Below are 18843 nucleotides of genomic sequence, written 5' to 3'. Positions count from 1 at the left end.
CCTCTACTGTTACCTGTATCACAAATGAGTCATGAGTAACTAGTTTACTCAGTGAGCCTAGTCCCGCACCCAACATATATTAATAATATCTAAAGCAATCAACTCCATTTGTATGCAGTGGAAATATATCCCATAACTAATAAAAATACATATATAAGGCCTATAGTTTCACCAATGTAAATCTTATCTGACTGATCCGACCACTTCCGGTACACTTGAGATTCAGAACGATCACAATTATCTGACTGATCCGACCACTCTCCTTGATATCTGAATTCAAACCAAGTGACTGAGCGGCTACAAGGAGTGACTGGACCGATCTAGCAAAACTCCACAACCAACTGATCAAAACAGAACACAAGTACTAGGTTTAGTCACTCGGTTTAGTTCATTAGCTTACACCTGTGCTAGGTGGTTCTTAGAAAATGATCAGTCCATGATCAAGTTCTTACCTAGACAGAAAACGGTTCTACTTGATGAACCAGTGTTATCCTTCAAGTTTACTCGACCACTGACCTGAAACAGAGCAGTTCATAACATGATCTTCAATCCAACAGTTCGGTTCTGAAGAAGATATTTAAATCAGTTCCTAACAGCTCGGTTTACAACAAGATTAATCAGTTCAGCTCAGGTGTAGTCCAGACTATGACCAGTTCAGTTCAGATTAAATCCAATCAGTTCATAATAGATGAGATAATTCTATTCCAGCAAACTGATTTATTTATTAATCCGAAATAATTAAATCTGAACCGAAGAAATGCTTAGACAATTGATCAATGACAACAGCTTAACTAAACAACATCTGATGCTGATCAAGAGATGACTGAGACAAGAGACTGAAGCTTACAACAACAACTGGTGCCCAGATGAAAGATGATTCTCTTCTTCAAGCTTAGCTCACAGCTGGACTGTTTTCAAAGAGACATCAAGATTCAGTTCAGATCAGAAACAGAACAAGACCTAGGTTTTATTCTGAATATCTCACCTTTTTATCTTCCACACATCATCAGACTGAACTAAGGTGATGAAGAAAAATCATCCAAGGAGTTTTCTGAATTTTCTCTGATTTTTCTCTCAATCTTTCTCACTGATTTTCTCTGAATATTTTCTCTGCTTTCTTGTGGTTATGGACGACCAAGCAGGTGGGGAAATGGTTAAAATAGGTTCTGACCTTACTTCACCTGAGGGTTTCACTCAGGACAAAGCTAAGTTGTGCAAGGACAGGTGGTGACCAACTTCATCACTCTAAGCAGCCAAGCAGCTATCATTTCCCTCACATGAAGAAAGCTGCAAGCAGCTGGTGACAATCATCTGACTGAATTAATGAGCAAGCACAACAAGCAGCTTGTGACTTGCATGTGCCCATTACTACATAAGAAACCAAACAGGAAGGTGCATGACATGTGACTTGATAAGTGAACAAGCACGCTTTCTTAGGAGGTGATGGCATTAGACGGGTCAAGATTATTAAGGAAGCTGGTCGATAATTCTGAATAACATTTCGACCAAATATTCCTTGTCCTTCGACTCTTGGAAAATCTCGTTCAGCTTAATACAAATTCGACCAAACTATCAAGGGAAAGTCTTTCGACCACAAGACAGTCCCGTTGAGGCATTAATTTACCAGGTCGATTTTTATTATTATTTTTAGTTCTGGTTGAACCAACTCCAAAATGGTAGAGCAGGATTTTTCTCGACTAAAATCCTATCCGCTCATGAGGGTCTTTACACGGGGTCTCTCTCTTCCTCTGCCTCTTCGGTTTATTTTCTCGGCTCGGGTGAGTCGACTCGCTAGGCTGAAGGCGTTGCTGTGTCCCCGGGGTGGCTGAGTTGCGGTGTTTCTTATGCTTCTTCGTGGTCGTCTGTGTCGTTCTTGTTAAGCCGGTCAGTCCCACTCTCAGGGGCTCGTCGGAGTTGCCACCGGTTCCAAGCCATGTTGGTCTGTTACGGGTTCTCCCCAGCGGGAGCGCGTGCGAGGAGGTCAGTCGCTGGAGTTGTCAACCACCAGTGCTATTTTTGGTGGCGGCACGTGCGGGTCTGCAAGTTTCAGGGGGTTGATCGTGGGCTTCCTCTTGACCGTTTTGACTTAAGGCGGGGCTTGCTTGCTCTGTCATTTGGTGTAGGTTCCGTGGTGTGTGGCGGCTTTGGTGGCTCCTTTTCCAAATAAATATCGTCTTTATCTGAGTGGGTGTCTTGGTCTCGGGCGAAGGTGAAGGCGTCGATCCATGAAGGCTGCAAGCCAAGATGCTTTCGTAAGCTGTTCTTGAAGAGCCTATTATAAATAACTAATCATCGGGCATCCCAAACTCTACCGGGTTCAGTTCTCGGATTCATTGCAGGCTTCATTTTGCGGCAAGCGTTGTTCAAATTGTCAAGTATCTTTTGCCTTAGATTCCTAGCTTCGAGTCAGTCCCAACCAGTTTGGATGGAGTATGTGGTTAGATTTATTTATGCTCTATGTTTCTTTGTTACCTCTGTCATTCTGTCAAAAATCTGAAAATGGTAATGAAATTTTAACATTGTTACCAAAAAAAAAATAAAAAAATAAACTAGATTGAAACCCATGTTTTACATGGGATGAGTTTACTTAATAATATATATGAGATAATGTACAATAAACTATAGTAAAAAATTCTATTACAAAGAAAATGTATTTTTTTTTTTGTGTCCACTTTGAATTTATGCTTGATATGAACCAGACTATTTGAAAAATTTGATGGGTTGCTAACGTTAATAATAAAAATACGTGTAGTGTAATGTTTTGAAAAAGGGATCAGACATTAATTCGGTATTGTAGCTAGGTCAACGTTTAATGTTTTGAAAAAAGGATCGGACATTGACTTGACATTGTAGCGGGGTCAACGGTTGGACCGGTCCAACTGTTTCGACCGGATTTTAAGTTTTAATCTAATTTTAAATTAATTAATTATGTAAATTATATAACTAAAAAATATATAACTTTATATCATTGTTAGAATCTAAAAATTATATGAAAATAAAATGATAAATTCAAAGATAATATAAGAATATAATAAAAATTAATTAATTTAAATAGATATTAAAAATAATTTTGGTGAGTTTGGTGAGTTTTAGTGGGTTTGCCGATTTAACTGAAATCCGGTTTTAGCGCAATCCAAAACCGATTATAAGAGAAAGTCACAGTCTGACTGGTCCAGCTGGCCGGTCCGGTCCAACCGGCTGGTCCGATTCGATTTTCAAAATACTGGTTTAATATCAAACATTATTATTATTATTATTATTATTATTATTATTATTATTATTATTAGACTTTATATAACTAATTAGTCAAAAATAAAAATAATTTAACACAAATCTGATATTTTTTATTTATCTTGCAGCTCTTTGTGATTTATTGATCAGAGAGGATGCTAAAAAGCCTCTTATAAAATGATGGACTTTTTTACAACTTGGATAAATGATATTTATCCAAAACATCATTATTCCCAATTTATTATCATATATTTAGAAACGAACTTAAATTTATATCTAATGTGATTCATAGTAACACTTAGGCCTGAGACTTATTATCCGAGATCCGGTTTCGATCCGAGATCCGCTCCGGATCCGCTCCGAAAATAGGATATCCGGGGTGTCCGGATCCGAATCCAGATAGTAAAATCTTGGATCCGTGCAAACCGAATCCGGATCAGAATATCTTAATTTTTAGGTCTGGATATCCGAATCCGAATCCATATTTTTAAAATACATTAAATTTTTAAATTTTATTAATATTTATATTTGATATATTAATATTTATAGATGAATTAATCTTATAATATTATATTTTAGTTTTTACAATATTATAAACATATATAAACATATTATAAATATTTAATTTATGTATTATATTAAAAAAATTAGTATTTTTTGTTAAAAAAAATATTTTTAATTATTTTGACGGATCCGGATATCCGCGGATAATAGAATATCGAGACGGATATCCGAAACCCGGATATCCGGAAATCACGAATCTGGATCCAGATATTAAATCAACGGATCCGACGGATCCGGATACCCTAAATTTCCCGGATATCCGGATCCGTCCCAGGGCTAGTAACACTATATCTAGGTGATAACCTACAAATTACCTATTTAACATAGAAACATAAATTTATATTTAGTGGGAACATAAGTATATATTTAATCTATAAACATAAATATATATTTAGTCGGAACATTACTACATATTTAAAATGAACATAAACTTTCCAAATAATTAGAATTAAGTGATACACCAAATAAGTATACATAGTCGCTATTTACTATTTAAATAGGATAAGACCTGGGTATTCCGCGAGGTGAATTTATTTGAAAAATATTTAAGAAATATCGTATTAAAAATAAAATTTATATTCTTAATCGAATTATTATTTTTGGCCCTTAAACAATTTTTTAAAAAAAAATTTTGTTAATTACATAATTTGTTTACTAATGAGCTGATCTCATTTTTAAAAATATTTTAGGTCAAAAAATCACTTATCCCATAAGAACCTAACGTTTAGGCCGAAGAATCTCAGACCTACTATTTGGTTATAATAAAACTATGTCAACTCGGTTTTATATCATGATTTAGAAATTTAAAAGTTAATTATAGTTATGAGAGGTTTACGTTCACGTGCCAATTCTATCTATCTTCAATATTTTTCTCATTTTTGTGTTGTTTTTTTCATTTTGGTTATTGCTCGATATAAATATTGATTTTTGAGTTTATTCTCATTTCGTTATTTTGTTTTGGCCTAAGATTTAGAAAATGTTTAAGATTTAAAATTATTAAAGAGATACATACTTAGTTTAAGATTTGGGCCTTGTGCAAAATAAATATATTATATTTATTACTTATTTTATGTTTTCTGCATATTATGAAATAATAAAATAATAATTATATATTAAATAACTAAGAAATCAGTTAATATTATGTAATAAATTGGTGTGCGAATATAAATCAAACGACTGCTCTTGTTTATTCGCAATCATTTTAGAGTAAATAAATCAAAACAGTCAATCTTATCTATCGTATATGATATATAATTAAATTTAAATGATATTAACATAGATATATAAAATACTTTGAATATGAATATTTATTAAATGGGGTTTCTACTCATATGATTTTATGATTATTTGCATATTTGTGTAACAAAAGTTTACACCAACATTTTTTTTAATGTGGAATGTTTAGTGGTTTCAATAATGTATAATTATTTTAAAAAAAACAATGAAGATTTCAAAATTAAAATGTTAACTTTTCAATTTATGCTCAAAGCAGATATCAAAATATAAGTATGTATTTTCATATGATGTATAGTTTAATTTAAACGATATGAAATATATATATATATATATATATTAACATAAACACCTATTAAAATAAAATTATTTATTCATATGATTTTATAATCATTGTATCTTATTATAGAAAAAAAATTAAACATTGATCAAAAAAGTTTATGTGAGACTTTTAACAGTTTTAGTAATTTATACTCGTTTTGAAAAAAATCAAAATACAACATATACAATAAAAGGGGAAGAGATTTGTGAGATTAAAATGAGATTAATACTATGCTGATGACAAAAAAAAAGGGGGAAGAGATTTCCATTTAATGGAGTACATAACATGTATATACTTTTAAGGGAACTAATATTATGAGGTATATCTTATTATCTTATAAGGAATACTAAAATTTTGTATACAATAGATATTCATGAGCGAATATTAAGAGAATGGCGATAAAAACTGATATGAGTAAAGCATATGATAGAATGGAATGGTCATTCATTGAGGCTGTTATGAGGAAGATGAGATTCTCGGATATATGGATTGGTTGGATTATGAGATGTATTACCTCGGTCAAGTACAAAGTTCTTATGAATGGAGAACCGAGGGGAAATATTGTCCCAGTAGAGGTTTACGTCAAGGAGATCCTTTGTCTCCTTTCATATTTATTCATTGCACGGAAGCGCTCGTTAGCCTTCTTAATTATGCAGAGAACCAAGGGAAGATAACGGGGATGCGGGTCGCACGTGCCAGCCCCTCGGTATCACACCTTCTCTTTGCTGATGATAGCCTTTTCTTTTGTAAGGCGGAGCCCCGTGAATGTGTAGAAGTTATGAAAGTAGTCAGGAAATATGGTCAAGCATCAAGACAATGCATCAACTTTGAAAAATCCTCATTGCTCTTTGGTAAGAGGATTCCAGCAAATGACCGACAGGTGATCAAAGATACACTTGGTATACAAAACGAAGGGGGAATGGGTACTTATCTCGGAATCCCTGAGGATATTAGTGGATCAAAGTGCAGGCTATTCGCGTTCTTAAAGGAGAAACTACTGCACAGAGTAAATGGCTGGACTGGTAGATGGCTATCAAATGGGGGGAAGGAAATTTTAATCAAATCTATCTTGCTAGCTCTCCCGACATACGTCATGTCCAGCTTCCTGCTTCCTCTGGAGATATGTGAGAACTTTCCAAGTGCCATTGCACAATTTTGGTGGAGCTCTAATCCACCAAAAAGAGGTATCCATTGGGCTAAATGGGAGAAGATGTGTGCGCCCAGAGAGGAGGGAGGAGTAGGTTTTCGGATGATACACGAATTCAACCTAGCTCTTCTAGCAAAGCAGCTTTGGCGTCTAGTTTAGTTCCCAGATTCATTGGTGGCAAGAGTTCTCCGGGGAAAATACTATCTTCTGAGCTCACCGTTGCGTATTGGGGCTGTGGATAACCCATCTTATGTGTGGACGAGTATTATTGCGGCAAGAAAGCTATTACTTTTAGGTATCATGAGCAAAGTGCACTCAGGCTATGAAATTAATGTGTGGCAGGAATCTTGGATCCCATCTACTCCGGCAAGACCGGCCCGATCTAGAGCCCCAGAAGTACATCCAAAGATGACTGTCAGTAGTCTTATTGACTTTGAAACGAAGGAGTGGGACGTTTGATTGCTAGAACAGTATGTTGATGAAGAGGATATACAGATGATTCAGAGTCTGGCCATAAGTCATACTCATCGACGGGATACTTTTTGTTGGAGCTACACCAAAAATGGGCAATATACAGTCAAATCAGGGTATTGGGTATCTACAAATATACTGAAAGATGTCGAGGAAAAAGAAGTAATGGAGCCTAGTATAACCAAACTTCAAGCCTTTGCTTAGAAAGTGAATGCACCACAGAAGAATTGTCATCTTATATGGCAACTTATTTCAGGGCAGGTAGCGGTCACAAGAAATCTAGTCCGTCGTAATATGCGATGTGATAACTATTGTCCAAGATGTGGAGAGCCAGAAGAAACTGTTACTCATGCGATCTTTGAATGTCCGCCAGCAGTACAAGCATGGGAATTATCATCAACACCGTCAATCTCTCAAACGTTCCCTACTTCGAGTATCTATACCAATATGGATTATCTATTTTGGCGGAAAAACAGTTTATGCAGCCAGCCGATGACAGAGACCCTTATCCTTGGATAATCTGGTACATTTGGAAGGCTAGGAATGATAAGCTCTTCAGAGGTATAGATAGAGATCCATTGGAATTGGTTAGATATGCAAAGGGTGAGTGTCATGCTTGGTAAATGCAAAGGATGCATACCTGTATCTCCACAGGCACAAAGTGTTGAAGAAACTCAAGCCTTAAGCTTGGAGAATGTCTGTATGATGGATGGATCAGCGGAATTGGATGGATGTGGAAGGATAGCATGGGGAAGATTCAGCTTATGGGGACAAGGAACTTAAGGAGGCGAGAGACAGCTCTACACTCTGAATTAGAATCGTTGAGATGGGCAATGGAAAGCATGATTCAGCACTCGACATGTCAGAGGTTTGAGACGGATAGCAAGGACCTGATTGCAATGGTAGCGGACCCACAAGCATGGCCAAGCTTCTCAACTGAGCTGGAGGTCATTCAAATCCTCAAGATGTGTTTTCCGGATTTCAAGATTATTCACTTCCCAATGGCGCAAAATGAGATTGCTGATTCGTTAGGTAGGAATGATCGTTCTTTTCATAGACCCCTTTGTTTTATTGGTTGTTCTATCGCGGTCTGGTTGCCCAGACTAACTCAAGTTTGAGTAATAAAACAGCCGTTTGTTGCCAAAAAAAAAAAAAACTAATGGTGCATTAAGATAATAGTCTTTTATTGTTTCTTTTAATAAGACAATCTTCCAATTTAGTCGAATGTATTTATATTTTTAACGTAACTCACGGAGATATAAATAATACGCTTACCCTAAGTACGATTTTAAATTTTTAATATTTATCCCTAGCGAAACCACTACCTAGATTTTGTACCAACATCGTTTTTCAATTGAATACATATGTTAATTAACTAACAACTCAGCGGAACATTTTTTTAATTAGTACAAATTACATGTTATAACTTCTAAAATGTTTTTCTATTAATATATAGAAGATAAGTTTATTTAATTCTTGGATTATAAATATTGTGCAAATTTAATGGTTAATCTTAATTTGTATTTCTCTTTTAATAGATTAGATTGAAACTCATTAATAATTAATGACATTATTTATTATATGTAAAACATTAAAAGTCTATATCAATAACAAAGAACAAGGCATATAGAAAATAATAATATACAGTTACACAATCTTACACCAAATTTTAAACTGAGTACTTAATAAATTTTGCATATTCTAAATTAAAAAAAATATCTGTGCAGATGCATGGTTAAAATCTAGTTTCTTTGTCAAGCCAGATGGTCTTTTAGTTTCGTAATTTGTGTAAATAATTTTTGCATTCAAATGAATAAATGTCTCATTACTTTCCAGAAAACTATTAAAAATTAAACAATTATCAAATGCTAAAAATTATAGGTGACACTGCTTACCCATTTTTGAGTTAGTAGAGTTAAAAATGGAAACATAAGTTTTCACTGTCACTATGTTTGTAAGCTTCGCAAAGCTTTGTACAACCTCAAATAGGCTCAACAGGCATGTTACAAAGATCTCTGCACATTTCTTATGGATTCAGGTTTTGAAATCCCCTTCTCTGTTGTATCTCTCTTCATCTTGAATCGTCAAGGCCTCGTATATGTTGATAACATAGTCATAACCGGAAACAACTCTGATGTGATCAAGCGATTTATTCAGTTATTGGGAAATCAAACTTCATCAAGGACATGTGTGCACTAAGCTACTTTCTGGGCTTCGAAACACATCGCACTGACGAGGTCCTTTTCTTAACTTAACAGAACTACATAACTGATCTACTAGTTCACACCAACATAATGTAAGCAAATCATGTGTCCACTAATATGCCATTAAAATTATCCTTGTAGCTTCATTCTGATTCACCTCTTGTGGATGGTCGTGAATATTGAACTGTTGTTGGAAGCTTACATTATTTACATTCCATGAGGCTAGATGTGGCCTTTGCGGTGACCAAGTTATTACAGTTCATGCACTACCATGAATATCATTGGTTTGCCCGTGTTCTTCCAAGCACTCGAGATCAAGGTATCTTTCTCCTACGCAACAATTTAAATTTACATGCTTTCTCATATGCTGATTGGACTGGAAACTCTACAGGCATACACTTTTTTGAATATCAGAAGGTTTGGAGTTGAAACAGGTAATCTCTTCAGATCCAAAACAACATGTAATATAAATTTTTTTAGCGATCATTTGAATCGGGGACCTCTAACACAATAGTCATGATTATTTCAAGTTGAGCTAACGACTTCTGGCATACATTATCTTGGTTTGGTTCGCATCCTGTTGTTTGGTCTTTTTTTTTTTGGTCAAAGTTGTTTGGTCTTTTAAGAAGTAGATAACATCGACTCAATCTTCAATGGAGGCAGTATCGGTTGTTTGCTGACAATGCTACTGATGACAGAGGTAGGTATCCCTCCTTATGCTCAGCTTAATGTGGGTGTTAATTACCTTGTAGCTGATCAGGTCATCTATTCTCGTATTAAACATGTAGGTTTATTCTATCACTTTGTTTATCAGTTGTTCAGTCTCGCTTCCTTGTCTCGCTTCCTTTGGGCTTCCTATGTGTCTTCCAAAAGACTAATTAACTGACACACTTAAAACCCCGACCGCTACTTGGAAAACTCAATTCCAAGATTAGATTCTTTACTAGTCGCTCATATTGCAGGGGTTTAGAAAAGACACTTATACTATTCCTCGTATATAGGAATGTTTAGTATCGACTTAGAGCATTGTTCTCTTCAATAATATACAATACATTATCTACACTCCTTATGTTTTACCATAAACGATGTAATCAATTCACTTTAGGTAGTCTTGTTTCATTTCGATTAAAGTAATGATCATTGTTTTGGCTTTTGGGTTCCTAGACTAGAGAGTACAACGTTCCAGATTGTGTCTAACTCCAAAGTTTCCCTCCAAACCATTCGTCACCTAAATATATATTTCTTGCTAAAAGAACTCTATAACCGTTCTGTCTCACCAATTGGAACCTTTAACAAAGAAGAAAAAGGCTTTTGTATTGATTTTATGTAACCATCTAACAAGAAGGTATCTCTACCGGAGCAAGATCTTTGCCTTGATCCAGCATAATCTTGAAACAGAGAGATAGTGAGAAATTTTCTTACAGAAGTAGTACTAACTAACGATTCCAGGTTGAGAGATTATAACAATATTTAGCTGCAAATCGGACAAAGAACAAGACCATTCTCGTTACACTTATTACATCTCACCACTACAACGTCGCTTCCCCATCCTTCCACCACTTTGCAGCTGCCATTACACTCAGAACACGGCAAGAAGCTTAAACCACCGCAACCGTAGCAACCGCCGCCTCGATCTTTCCTCCTCGGAATCCCACTGAGCAAATCTCGGAGCATACCTTCTTCCACCAAATTCATCACCTCATCCACTCCACCAATATACCTCCCCTTCACAAAAACCCTAGGCGGCAGCACAGCCTCTCCGGACATAAGACTCGTGAGCTCTTCTCTAAACCCTCTGTCCATGGAAATGTCTCTCTCGCAGATTACTACACCGAAGCTCTCTATCGCAGCTCTCACGGCGTTACAAGCATCGAATGTCCTCCGTACGCCGCGCAACGACGTTGTGTAGATCACAACGCGGTTATCTCCGCCGTCGCCGGGAGGACACAGCTTCTCCGGTTCCTCCGCAAATTTCGGATCTAGCGGTTTCAGAACGTCGTCGTTGTTGGATTGATTTCCAGTGTTTTTCCAATTAGGATCCGAGTTCTCTTTGTTCACTCCGCCGGAGGAGACATTGCGTTTCACCGGAAGAGGAGAGAACCGGCAAGTATCGGCGTCAAGACCGGACATTAGCTCCCAGAAGTTAATAACCTCCGGCTCTGACTTGACGGTTATTGGCTCCTTACCGACGAAGGTGAATCTCTCAGGCGGAGTCATGGGTGTAGCTGGTGCGGAGATAACGGAGGAGGAAGGAGGAGGCGGAGGGTCGAGATTGAGAAGGCCGTAAGTGGAGGAAGTAAGCTGGACGAAGTGGTGGTGGCAGCCGGCGAGTTGAGAGAAGTCATCGCTTTGATTCAGGAGGTTGGAGGAAACGCAACCCATTGTCGGAGAAAGTTTGTTGAGTTTTTGGTTGAGATTTGAGAACACGAGTTTGAAGAGATTTTGAGTGAGAGCGACGGTCGAGTGAGATTAAAGAGAAAATCACAAAACTCCTAATCAAAACTCGAATGGGACAATGCACGTGGCTGGCGTCCATATTTTTCGCCTAACACGTTAGTGACCATCAATAAACAAGTTATGGTTATCTTATTAAGTATTAATCACGGTTTTCTGTACAAATATGAAACTGCAATGCCTTGGAGTAAGAAGAATAGCAATCATGTTTAAAGGATGATATAAAGTTTTACATTTTTGGAGAACAAGACTCCATTTTCTTAGAAGCAAATCAATACGAGAGATAGAAAAAAAACCTACATGATATTCTATTGCCTCTCCGGTGGCCAACTCGTAGACTAGTCGTATAAAGATCCTTTTTCCAAGTTCTTCTAGTTTTCGTTTTGCATTCTCTCTGTTATTTCTTGAGTTTGAAGTTTTTCAAATTTATGGTTAAGAACTTCACTATCATATATTTGGTCTCCGTGTAGATCCAGTGGTGGTTATTCCTCTGATCAAAAGGGTGACTCCGTCGGTATTTGAGCGGTGAGATTTTGAAATATGGGCTGGTTTTGTCATGTTTGCGTTATTCACTTTTCTTCTCTAAAATATATGTTGCTAGATCTGCTGACAAACCATGAGAAGAAGAAGAAAATGTTGTTTGAGACCTATCCAACAAATTTTGAAGGATGGTTTGAAAGATATACATGATCAAGTAGTTTCTACTATTTGACTTTGTCTATCTAATGATATTTGCCAATCAGGAAATACACATCACAATTTTTAGTGTGATGTGCAGTAAATTAGAAAAATGTACATGTCGAAGATATTGTCGAATAAGCTATATTTGAAGCAGATTTTGTATGAGTTAAAGATGTTCAAGCCATTATCTTGATGTGTTTCCATCCGAGTATGAGATTTTATTGATAGTTGTTACAATTGATAAAAAACACTATTGGATTAGAGTTATTTTGTTCTCCAACACAATCATATTATGAACATTGACTAATACTACTGTGGTAGACAAATTTCAAGGTGATAGATTTTATGTAAGTTTTAATCATTTAAGGGGAATGCAATAAGAAAGACAAGTTAATTATCAAAGACACATTAAAATCTAAACAAAGGAAAAATTTGATTGTTATGGTTGTGGTAACGGAAATCACTTCAAGCTAAATTATACTGTAAAAAGACATAGCACATGAAAAACAAGCTCAAAAAATGATAATCCATGTACTTTTATTACTCTTAGTTTTTGTCCACAGCTAATCACAAAACAAGGATACGTTTCAGAATCGTAATGATAGCTCTTATTTCTCTGTCATCCAATGGATCAAAAGGAATTGTTGGTGTTAAACCTAAACAATGAGAGACATTTGTCTCTTGTATGTTATTGTTTCCGATGATACATTTTCTTCGGTAACATATGTGTGTAATACGAATATACGATCATTATTCTCTTATCAACATATGTTTCTTTCTACCCTCCTTTCTAATAATGATATGGTTCACTTTAAATATGTTGTAATGTTTAAATTCTGTTGGGATACTACATGAGTTAGGTTGTGTCATTAGAAAAGCAACACACTTGGGACATTAGAGACCTTGTTCCGTAAATAGTGGTAACTGCTTGCAAATAGATTTTTAAGAAGAATTTTTCTCGAATGGCTCTGTTGAATGATATAAAACTCGTGTCATCATACTTAATAATCGTTAAGAAGAGAGAATTGATTATAAGAAAACATTTTTCCTGATGTTAATATGACAACAATTCAAATTCCGATGGTTGTATCTGCTGCTAAAAAAATGATACCTTCATCAAATGGACATGCACAACGCCTTTATCACGGTGATTTAGATGAATTAGTTTATATGTTGTGCATGTGAAAAAATTTCTGGTTTACAAGATTGGCAACGAAAAAGGGACAAATTTATGGACTGACAACTGGATTATGGGTGAGAGCCCTCGCCCCTTGGTTACGATCAAGATGTTGTTGTGGACCTTACTCTTACTATAAATGATTTGCTGGATCCCTACATAGATGGCTAGAATATGCAGTTGATCAGAGAAATCATTTGCGATGAGGATATAACTTTGATCTTGAATACGAAATTTAACTTTTCATGTCAAGATGAAAAGGTGTTTTTTTCAAAGAATGGTATTTATAATACGAAGAGTGGTTATAAACTTTCTGAAACTCTGTAGAACTTGCAATCTCCTCATGGTCAAGTTCTATCTCTAGTGGAAATAATACTTTGGAAATATATATGGAAAACCAAAACAAATCCTAAAATAAAACATTCATGTGGAGGGCATTATCATGAGCTATGATAGTTAAGCAAGGTCTGCATTCTCGAGGTATTCTATTTGATGCAACCTGTCCTAGGTTTGGTTTGTGTACAAAGACAATTTGTCGTGTAATATTTCATTGTGAAGTGTCAAAAAAACACTTTGGCTCTATCGCAATGCCATCACCCTCTAAGAGGCTTCTCTTCTAATTCACAGTGGTTATCATTTGATGTCCTTATCTAAGAAGCTCCCACATGATATCTATGTCTGGCTCTCGTTCCCGTGGATCCTTTCAAATATATGGAAAACATACAACTTTTCTGCTTTGAAAAAATATATTATGAAGAGTTATCCATCTTCTCTAAACCCTCAGACGATGCAACTATTTGGCTGAACATGCAATTAGAAAATGATGAGGTCTCATCGTCTCAGATTGCAGAACCAGAACCAAAGTACTGTGAAGAAACCTCCTACTACTGTTATCAAATATAATGTAGCATCTTTATGAATGTAATCTTCTCAAAACGATGGTTCGGCTTGGATTGGTCGGGATTATCTTGGCTTTCCTCTGTTCCATTGTAGGAGAGGCACTCTCGCATGTGGGAACAACTTTTGACGCGGATTTGTGCACTCTTATGTGTATAATTAAAGCACTTCATGACCTTCATCTCAAAATAGTAATCATCAAAGTGTTCCGAGGACAGTATGGAGGGCTCTCAGTGATCCTCTATCCTTTCCGAATATTTCTCAGGATCTGTTAAGAATCCATCGCTCTCTGCATAGTTTTTACCAATGCCAAGTAATGTGTTATGATCTTTACTCGTAATCTCCTCACTGTAATATGATAAACGTATGTAGAAGTATACAGCCTCTCACGAGCTACCGTACAAATCTACCTATACTCTCTCTCTCACAATTGACCAATTACATGATCCGTATCTTGTACAGCAATACAGAGTATTTATACTTATTATTTAAATGTAACTGCAAAGCCTTCTTCTACACAAGAGTCTTTCATTCTTCAGTTTTTCCCTCTCCTTTCCTCTTCCTATAATATGCTCTCCAAGGCATATCAATACCCCCCCTTCCCAAGATTCAGCTTGCCCTCAAGCTGGAAAGCAGGGAATTGATGCTTCAAATCACGTACAAGCAACCAAGAACTCTCGTGAGCAGGAAGACCTTTCCAAACCACCAACACTTCTAAATGACCATCCTCGGTATAACGTGTATCAATGATCTCCTCTGGCTCAATTACCCATTCATCATCATTCGACAATGTGAGAGGCAGATCCTGAACAACATAAGAGCTCCCCACGACAGCTTTCAACTGAGATATGTGAAAAACAGGATGGATGCGAGACGTCTCTGGTAACTGTAGGCGATATGCCACAGCGCCTATCCTCTCTACAACTTCAAAAGGACCGTAGTAACGCGCCGATAACTTCTGACATAAGCGTTTGGAGACTGTGGACTGCCGATAAGGCCGAAGCTTGAGAAACACCATCTGACCCACCTCAAAAGACAAATGGCGACGACTCTTGTCCGCAGAACACTTCATAATATCCTTAGCTCGCATCAAATGAGCTTTAGCTGATTGAAGCACATAATCTCTTTCGCGAAGCAACCCTTCCAAATCCCCATTACTCGTAGCACCAGCTTCGAATTTTAACATAGATGGAGGGGAACGACCATATACCAAGTGAAAATGGGTGGTCTTGATCGCTGTGTGGTAGGAGGTGTTGTACCAAAGTTCTGCCCATCCCAAAAATTGAAACCAACGATGAGGATGTGTCGAAGAGAAACAACGAAGATAAGTTTCGAGGCAATGGTTCAGGACTTCCGTTTGGCCATCCGTTTGTGGGTGATAGGCCGTACTGAACTTCAACTTCGTTCCTGACAGTCGAAAAAGTTCCTTCCAAAACGTGCTCTGAAATATTTTATCCCGATCCAACACAATAGACTTCAGAAAACCATGCAATTTCACCACTTCAGTCATGAATTTCTGAGCAACGTCAACCGCAGAGAAGGGATGCTTCAAACCAATGAAGTGACCATACTTAGAAAGGCGATCAACTACCACCAAGATCACATTCATTCCCTTAGATAAGGGCAGCCCTTCAATAAAATCCATGGAGATATCATCCCATACCAGCTCAGGAAGTGGAAGAGGTTGGAGTAGTCCTGCTGGTGAGAGTGTAGAGTACTTACAGGTCTGGCAAACCTGACATTCCGCGACATATTGTTGAATCTTCTTCTTCATACTAGGCCAGTGAAAGTACTCTTGAATACGTTTGATTGTGCGTAGCAACCCTGCATGACCACCAATCCTACTAGCATGAAACTCCTCCAAAATCAAAGGTATATGCGCTGAGTCCTCAGGAATCACCAATCTGTTTTTATACAACAGCCTCCCATTGACCTCAGAATAACCCATCTTCACCTTCTGCCCCTCTTGTAAACTCTGCAACAACTTCTGAATCACATCACATTGCTCCACTTCACGTAATATATCCTCCAATTGTAGCGGCTTCGGGATTGTTAGCTTCATCAAAGTCTCAAAGGTAACCTGATCGATTCGCGACAAACCATCAGTTGCTTTGTTCTCTACTCCAGGTTTGTAAACAATATCGAACTCATACCCCAACAACTTATGTAACCACTTCTGATACTCCAAATTAACCTCACGTTGCTCCAATAGAAACTTCAAACTCTTCTGATCAGTTCTCACGATAAACTTCCTCCCAAGTAAGTAATGGCGCCAACGCTGCACCGCTAACACAATTGCCATCAGTTCCCGTTCATAGATGGGTTTCAACTGCTCCTTTTCTGTTAGACCATGACTGAAATACGCAATAGGCTTCTGCTTTTGCATCAACACTGCCCCCAACCCTGTTCCAGAAGCATCAGATTCAATGACAAAGGGTTCATTGAAGTCAGGAAGAGACAGAACCGGAGCATTCACCATTGCATGTCGTAACTGATCAAATGCTTGACTGGCGCTATCAGACCATGCAAACTGATCCTTTTTAAGCAAAGACGTTAGTGGCCTTGCAATAGACCCATACCCCTTCACAAACTGTCTGTAATACCCTGTTAAGCCGAGAAAACCACGCAGGCCTTTGACTGTTTTAGGTCGAGGCCACCGGGTCATTGCGTCTGTCTTTGCTTTATCAGTAGCTACAGCTTCCTGTGAGATGACGTGACCCAAATATTCTATCTTCTGAAGTCCAAAGGAACATTTTTTTTTCATTTGCAAAGAGTACATGTTGCCTGAAAATTCCCAACACCAGCTTCAAGTGTTCAACATGAGACTCTAAGCTTGGACTGTATATCAGCAAATCATCAAAGAAGACTAGAACAAATTTGCGCAAATAGGGTCTGAACAACTCATTCATCAGAGCCTGAAAGGTGGCAGGTGCGTTTGATAACCCAAATGGCATCACCAAGAATTCATAATGGCCATCATGGGTTCGAAATGCAGTCTTCTCCACATCCTGCTCCACCATTCTAATCTGATGATACCCTGAACGTAAATCCAGCTTCGAGAAGATCACATAGCCATGTAACTCATCTAATAACTGATCTATGACCGGAATGGGAAATCGATCAGCTATCGTGGCTCTGTTTACGGCTCTATAATCAACACAAAATCTCCATCCACCATCCTTCTTACGCACCAACAACACAGGACTAGAATAAGGACTCCTACTTGGCCTGATAATCCCGTCCTCTAACATTTTCTGTACCTGACACTCCATCTCTTCTTTCTGAGCGTGTGGGTAACGATAAGGACGAACATTAATAGGACCTACTCCGGGCTGGAGTGTGATACTGTGCTCTCTATTCCGTATTGGAGGAAGTTGTGTAGGAATGGCAAACACATCCGTGAACTGTTGTAATAACCCTTTTATGACCGCAGGCGTTTCCTGTGATTGATCAACTTCAGACGGACCTTTGCCAGTCGGAGATACTAGAGAACACAGAGACAGAGTGGATTGCAATGTTGAATCACCACAGAAAGTCACACGCCGTCCTTGATGAGTGAAAGCTAGCTCATGAGTCCCCCAATTCATCTCACATTTGCCCAAAGTACGCAACCAATGAACCCCCAAGATAACATCCGCATTGCCTAACTCCAAAGCAATAAAATCTGTTGTGAAGCCCACTCCATCTATGGTAAAAGATACCATAGGGCACACTCCGAGACCAGAAACCATCACTCCCGTACCCAATCTGATTTGTAACTTCTCATTTTGAACAGTCTTCAATTTTGCACGTTTGACAACTTCAGGAGCAATGAAATTGTGAGTTGCTCCACTGTCCAACATAACCACAACCTTCAACCTGCCCAACTCGCCACTGAGTTTCGTTGTTGTCAAAGAAGGAACTCCCAAAAATGCATTAAAGGACAACTCCATCAACTCCGTGATTACTCCTTTCTCATCTTGAAATGTATCGATTAACTCCTCCTCATACAATTCTACTTCACATCCATCAATGACTGTCAACACCTGCAAGTGTTTGTTCGGACAAATCTGGCCAAACACATGTCTTTCATCACACTTATAACACAGGCGATTCTTCCTTCTAAATTCGTATTCAGCTGGAGAAAGCTGACGCCGTAGAGTTCCCACTGGAGTGGTAGCGGAAGGAGTTACAGTCTTCTCAGTGTTACCGGTTCCCGTATGTAAAGAAACCGGTCGAGTCTTCCAATTAGAGTAATTTGTTGAGGATGACATCGACCGAGAAGCATTGAAACTTGACTGCTTTGATTGTTTAGCATCTCCTTACTTGGATGGAACCATCGCTTGACACAACAAACCATCCTCCATCTCCAACACAGTTGAGATCATATGAGAAAGATCCCGAGGTTCTTTAAGGCGTATTATCTCTTGTAACTCTGGTTTCAACCCGCCTTTAAAGATAGCTGCTAACATCTCATCATCCA

At 37.7% G+C, this 18843-nt stretch overlaps 1 protein-coding gene across 1 annotated transcript; it reads right to left on the bottom strand.

Annotated features, from left to right (window-relative positions):
* Positions 1-10467: 10467 nt before the first annotated feature.
* On the bottom strand, positions 10468-11718 carry LOC111213149 (uncharacterized protein At5g39865). Its single transcript, XM_022714818.2, has one exon. The coding sequence runs from the start codon at positions 11552-11554 to the stop codon at positions 10643-10645; it is 912 nt and encodes a 303-aa protein (XP_022570539.1). The 5' UTR covers positions 11555-11718; the 3' UTR covers positions 10468-10642.
* Positions 11719-18843: the final 7125 nt, after the last annotated feature.

This window comes from Brassica napus, chromosome C5, assembly GCF_020379485.1.
Source record: "Brassica napus cultivar Da-Ae chromosome C5, Da-Ae, whole genome shotgun sequence".
Taxonomy (NCBI): domain Eukaryota; kingdom Viridiplantae; phylum Streptophyta; class Magnoliopsida; order Brassicales; family Brassicaceae; genus Brassica; species Brassica napus.
The sequence above is the reverse complement of the archived record's forward strand: the minus strand, read 5'-3'. Positions and strand labels throughout refer to the sequence as shown.

Coding starts and splice junctions, on each gene's coding strand:
- LOC111213149 (XM_022714818.2), bottom strand. CDS start 11,554: ATGGGTTGCGTTTCCTCCAACCTCCTGAATCAAAGCGATGACTTCTCT.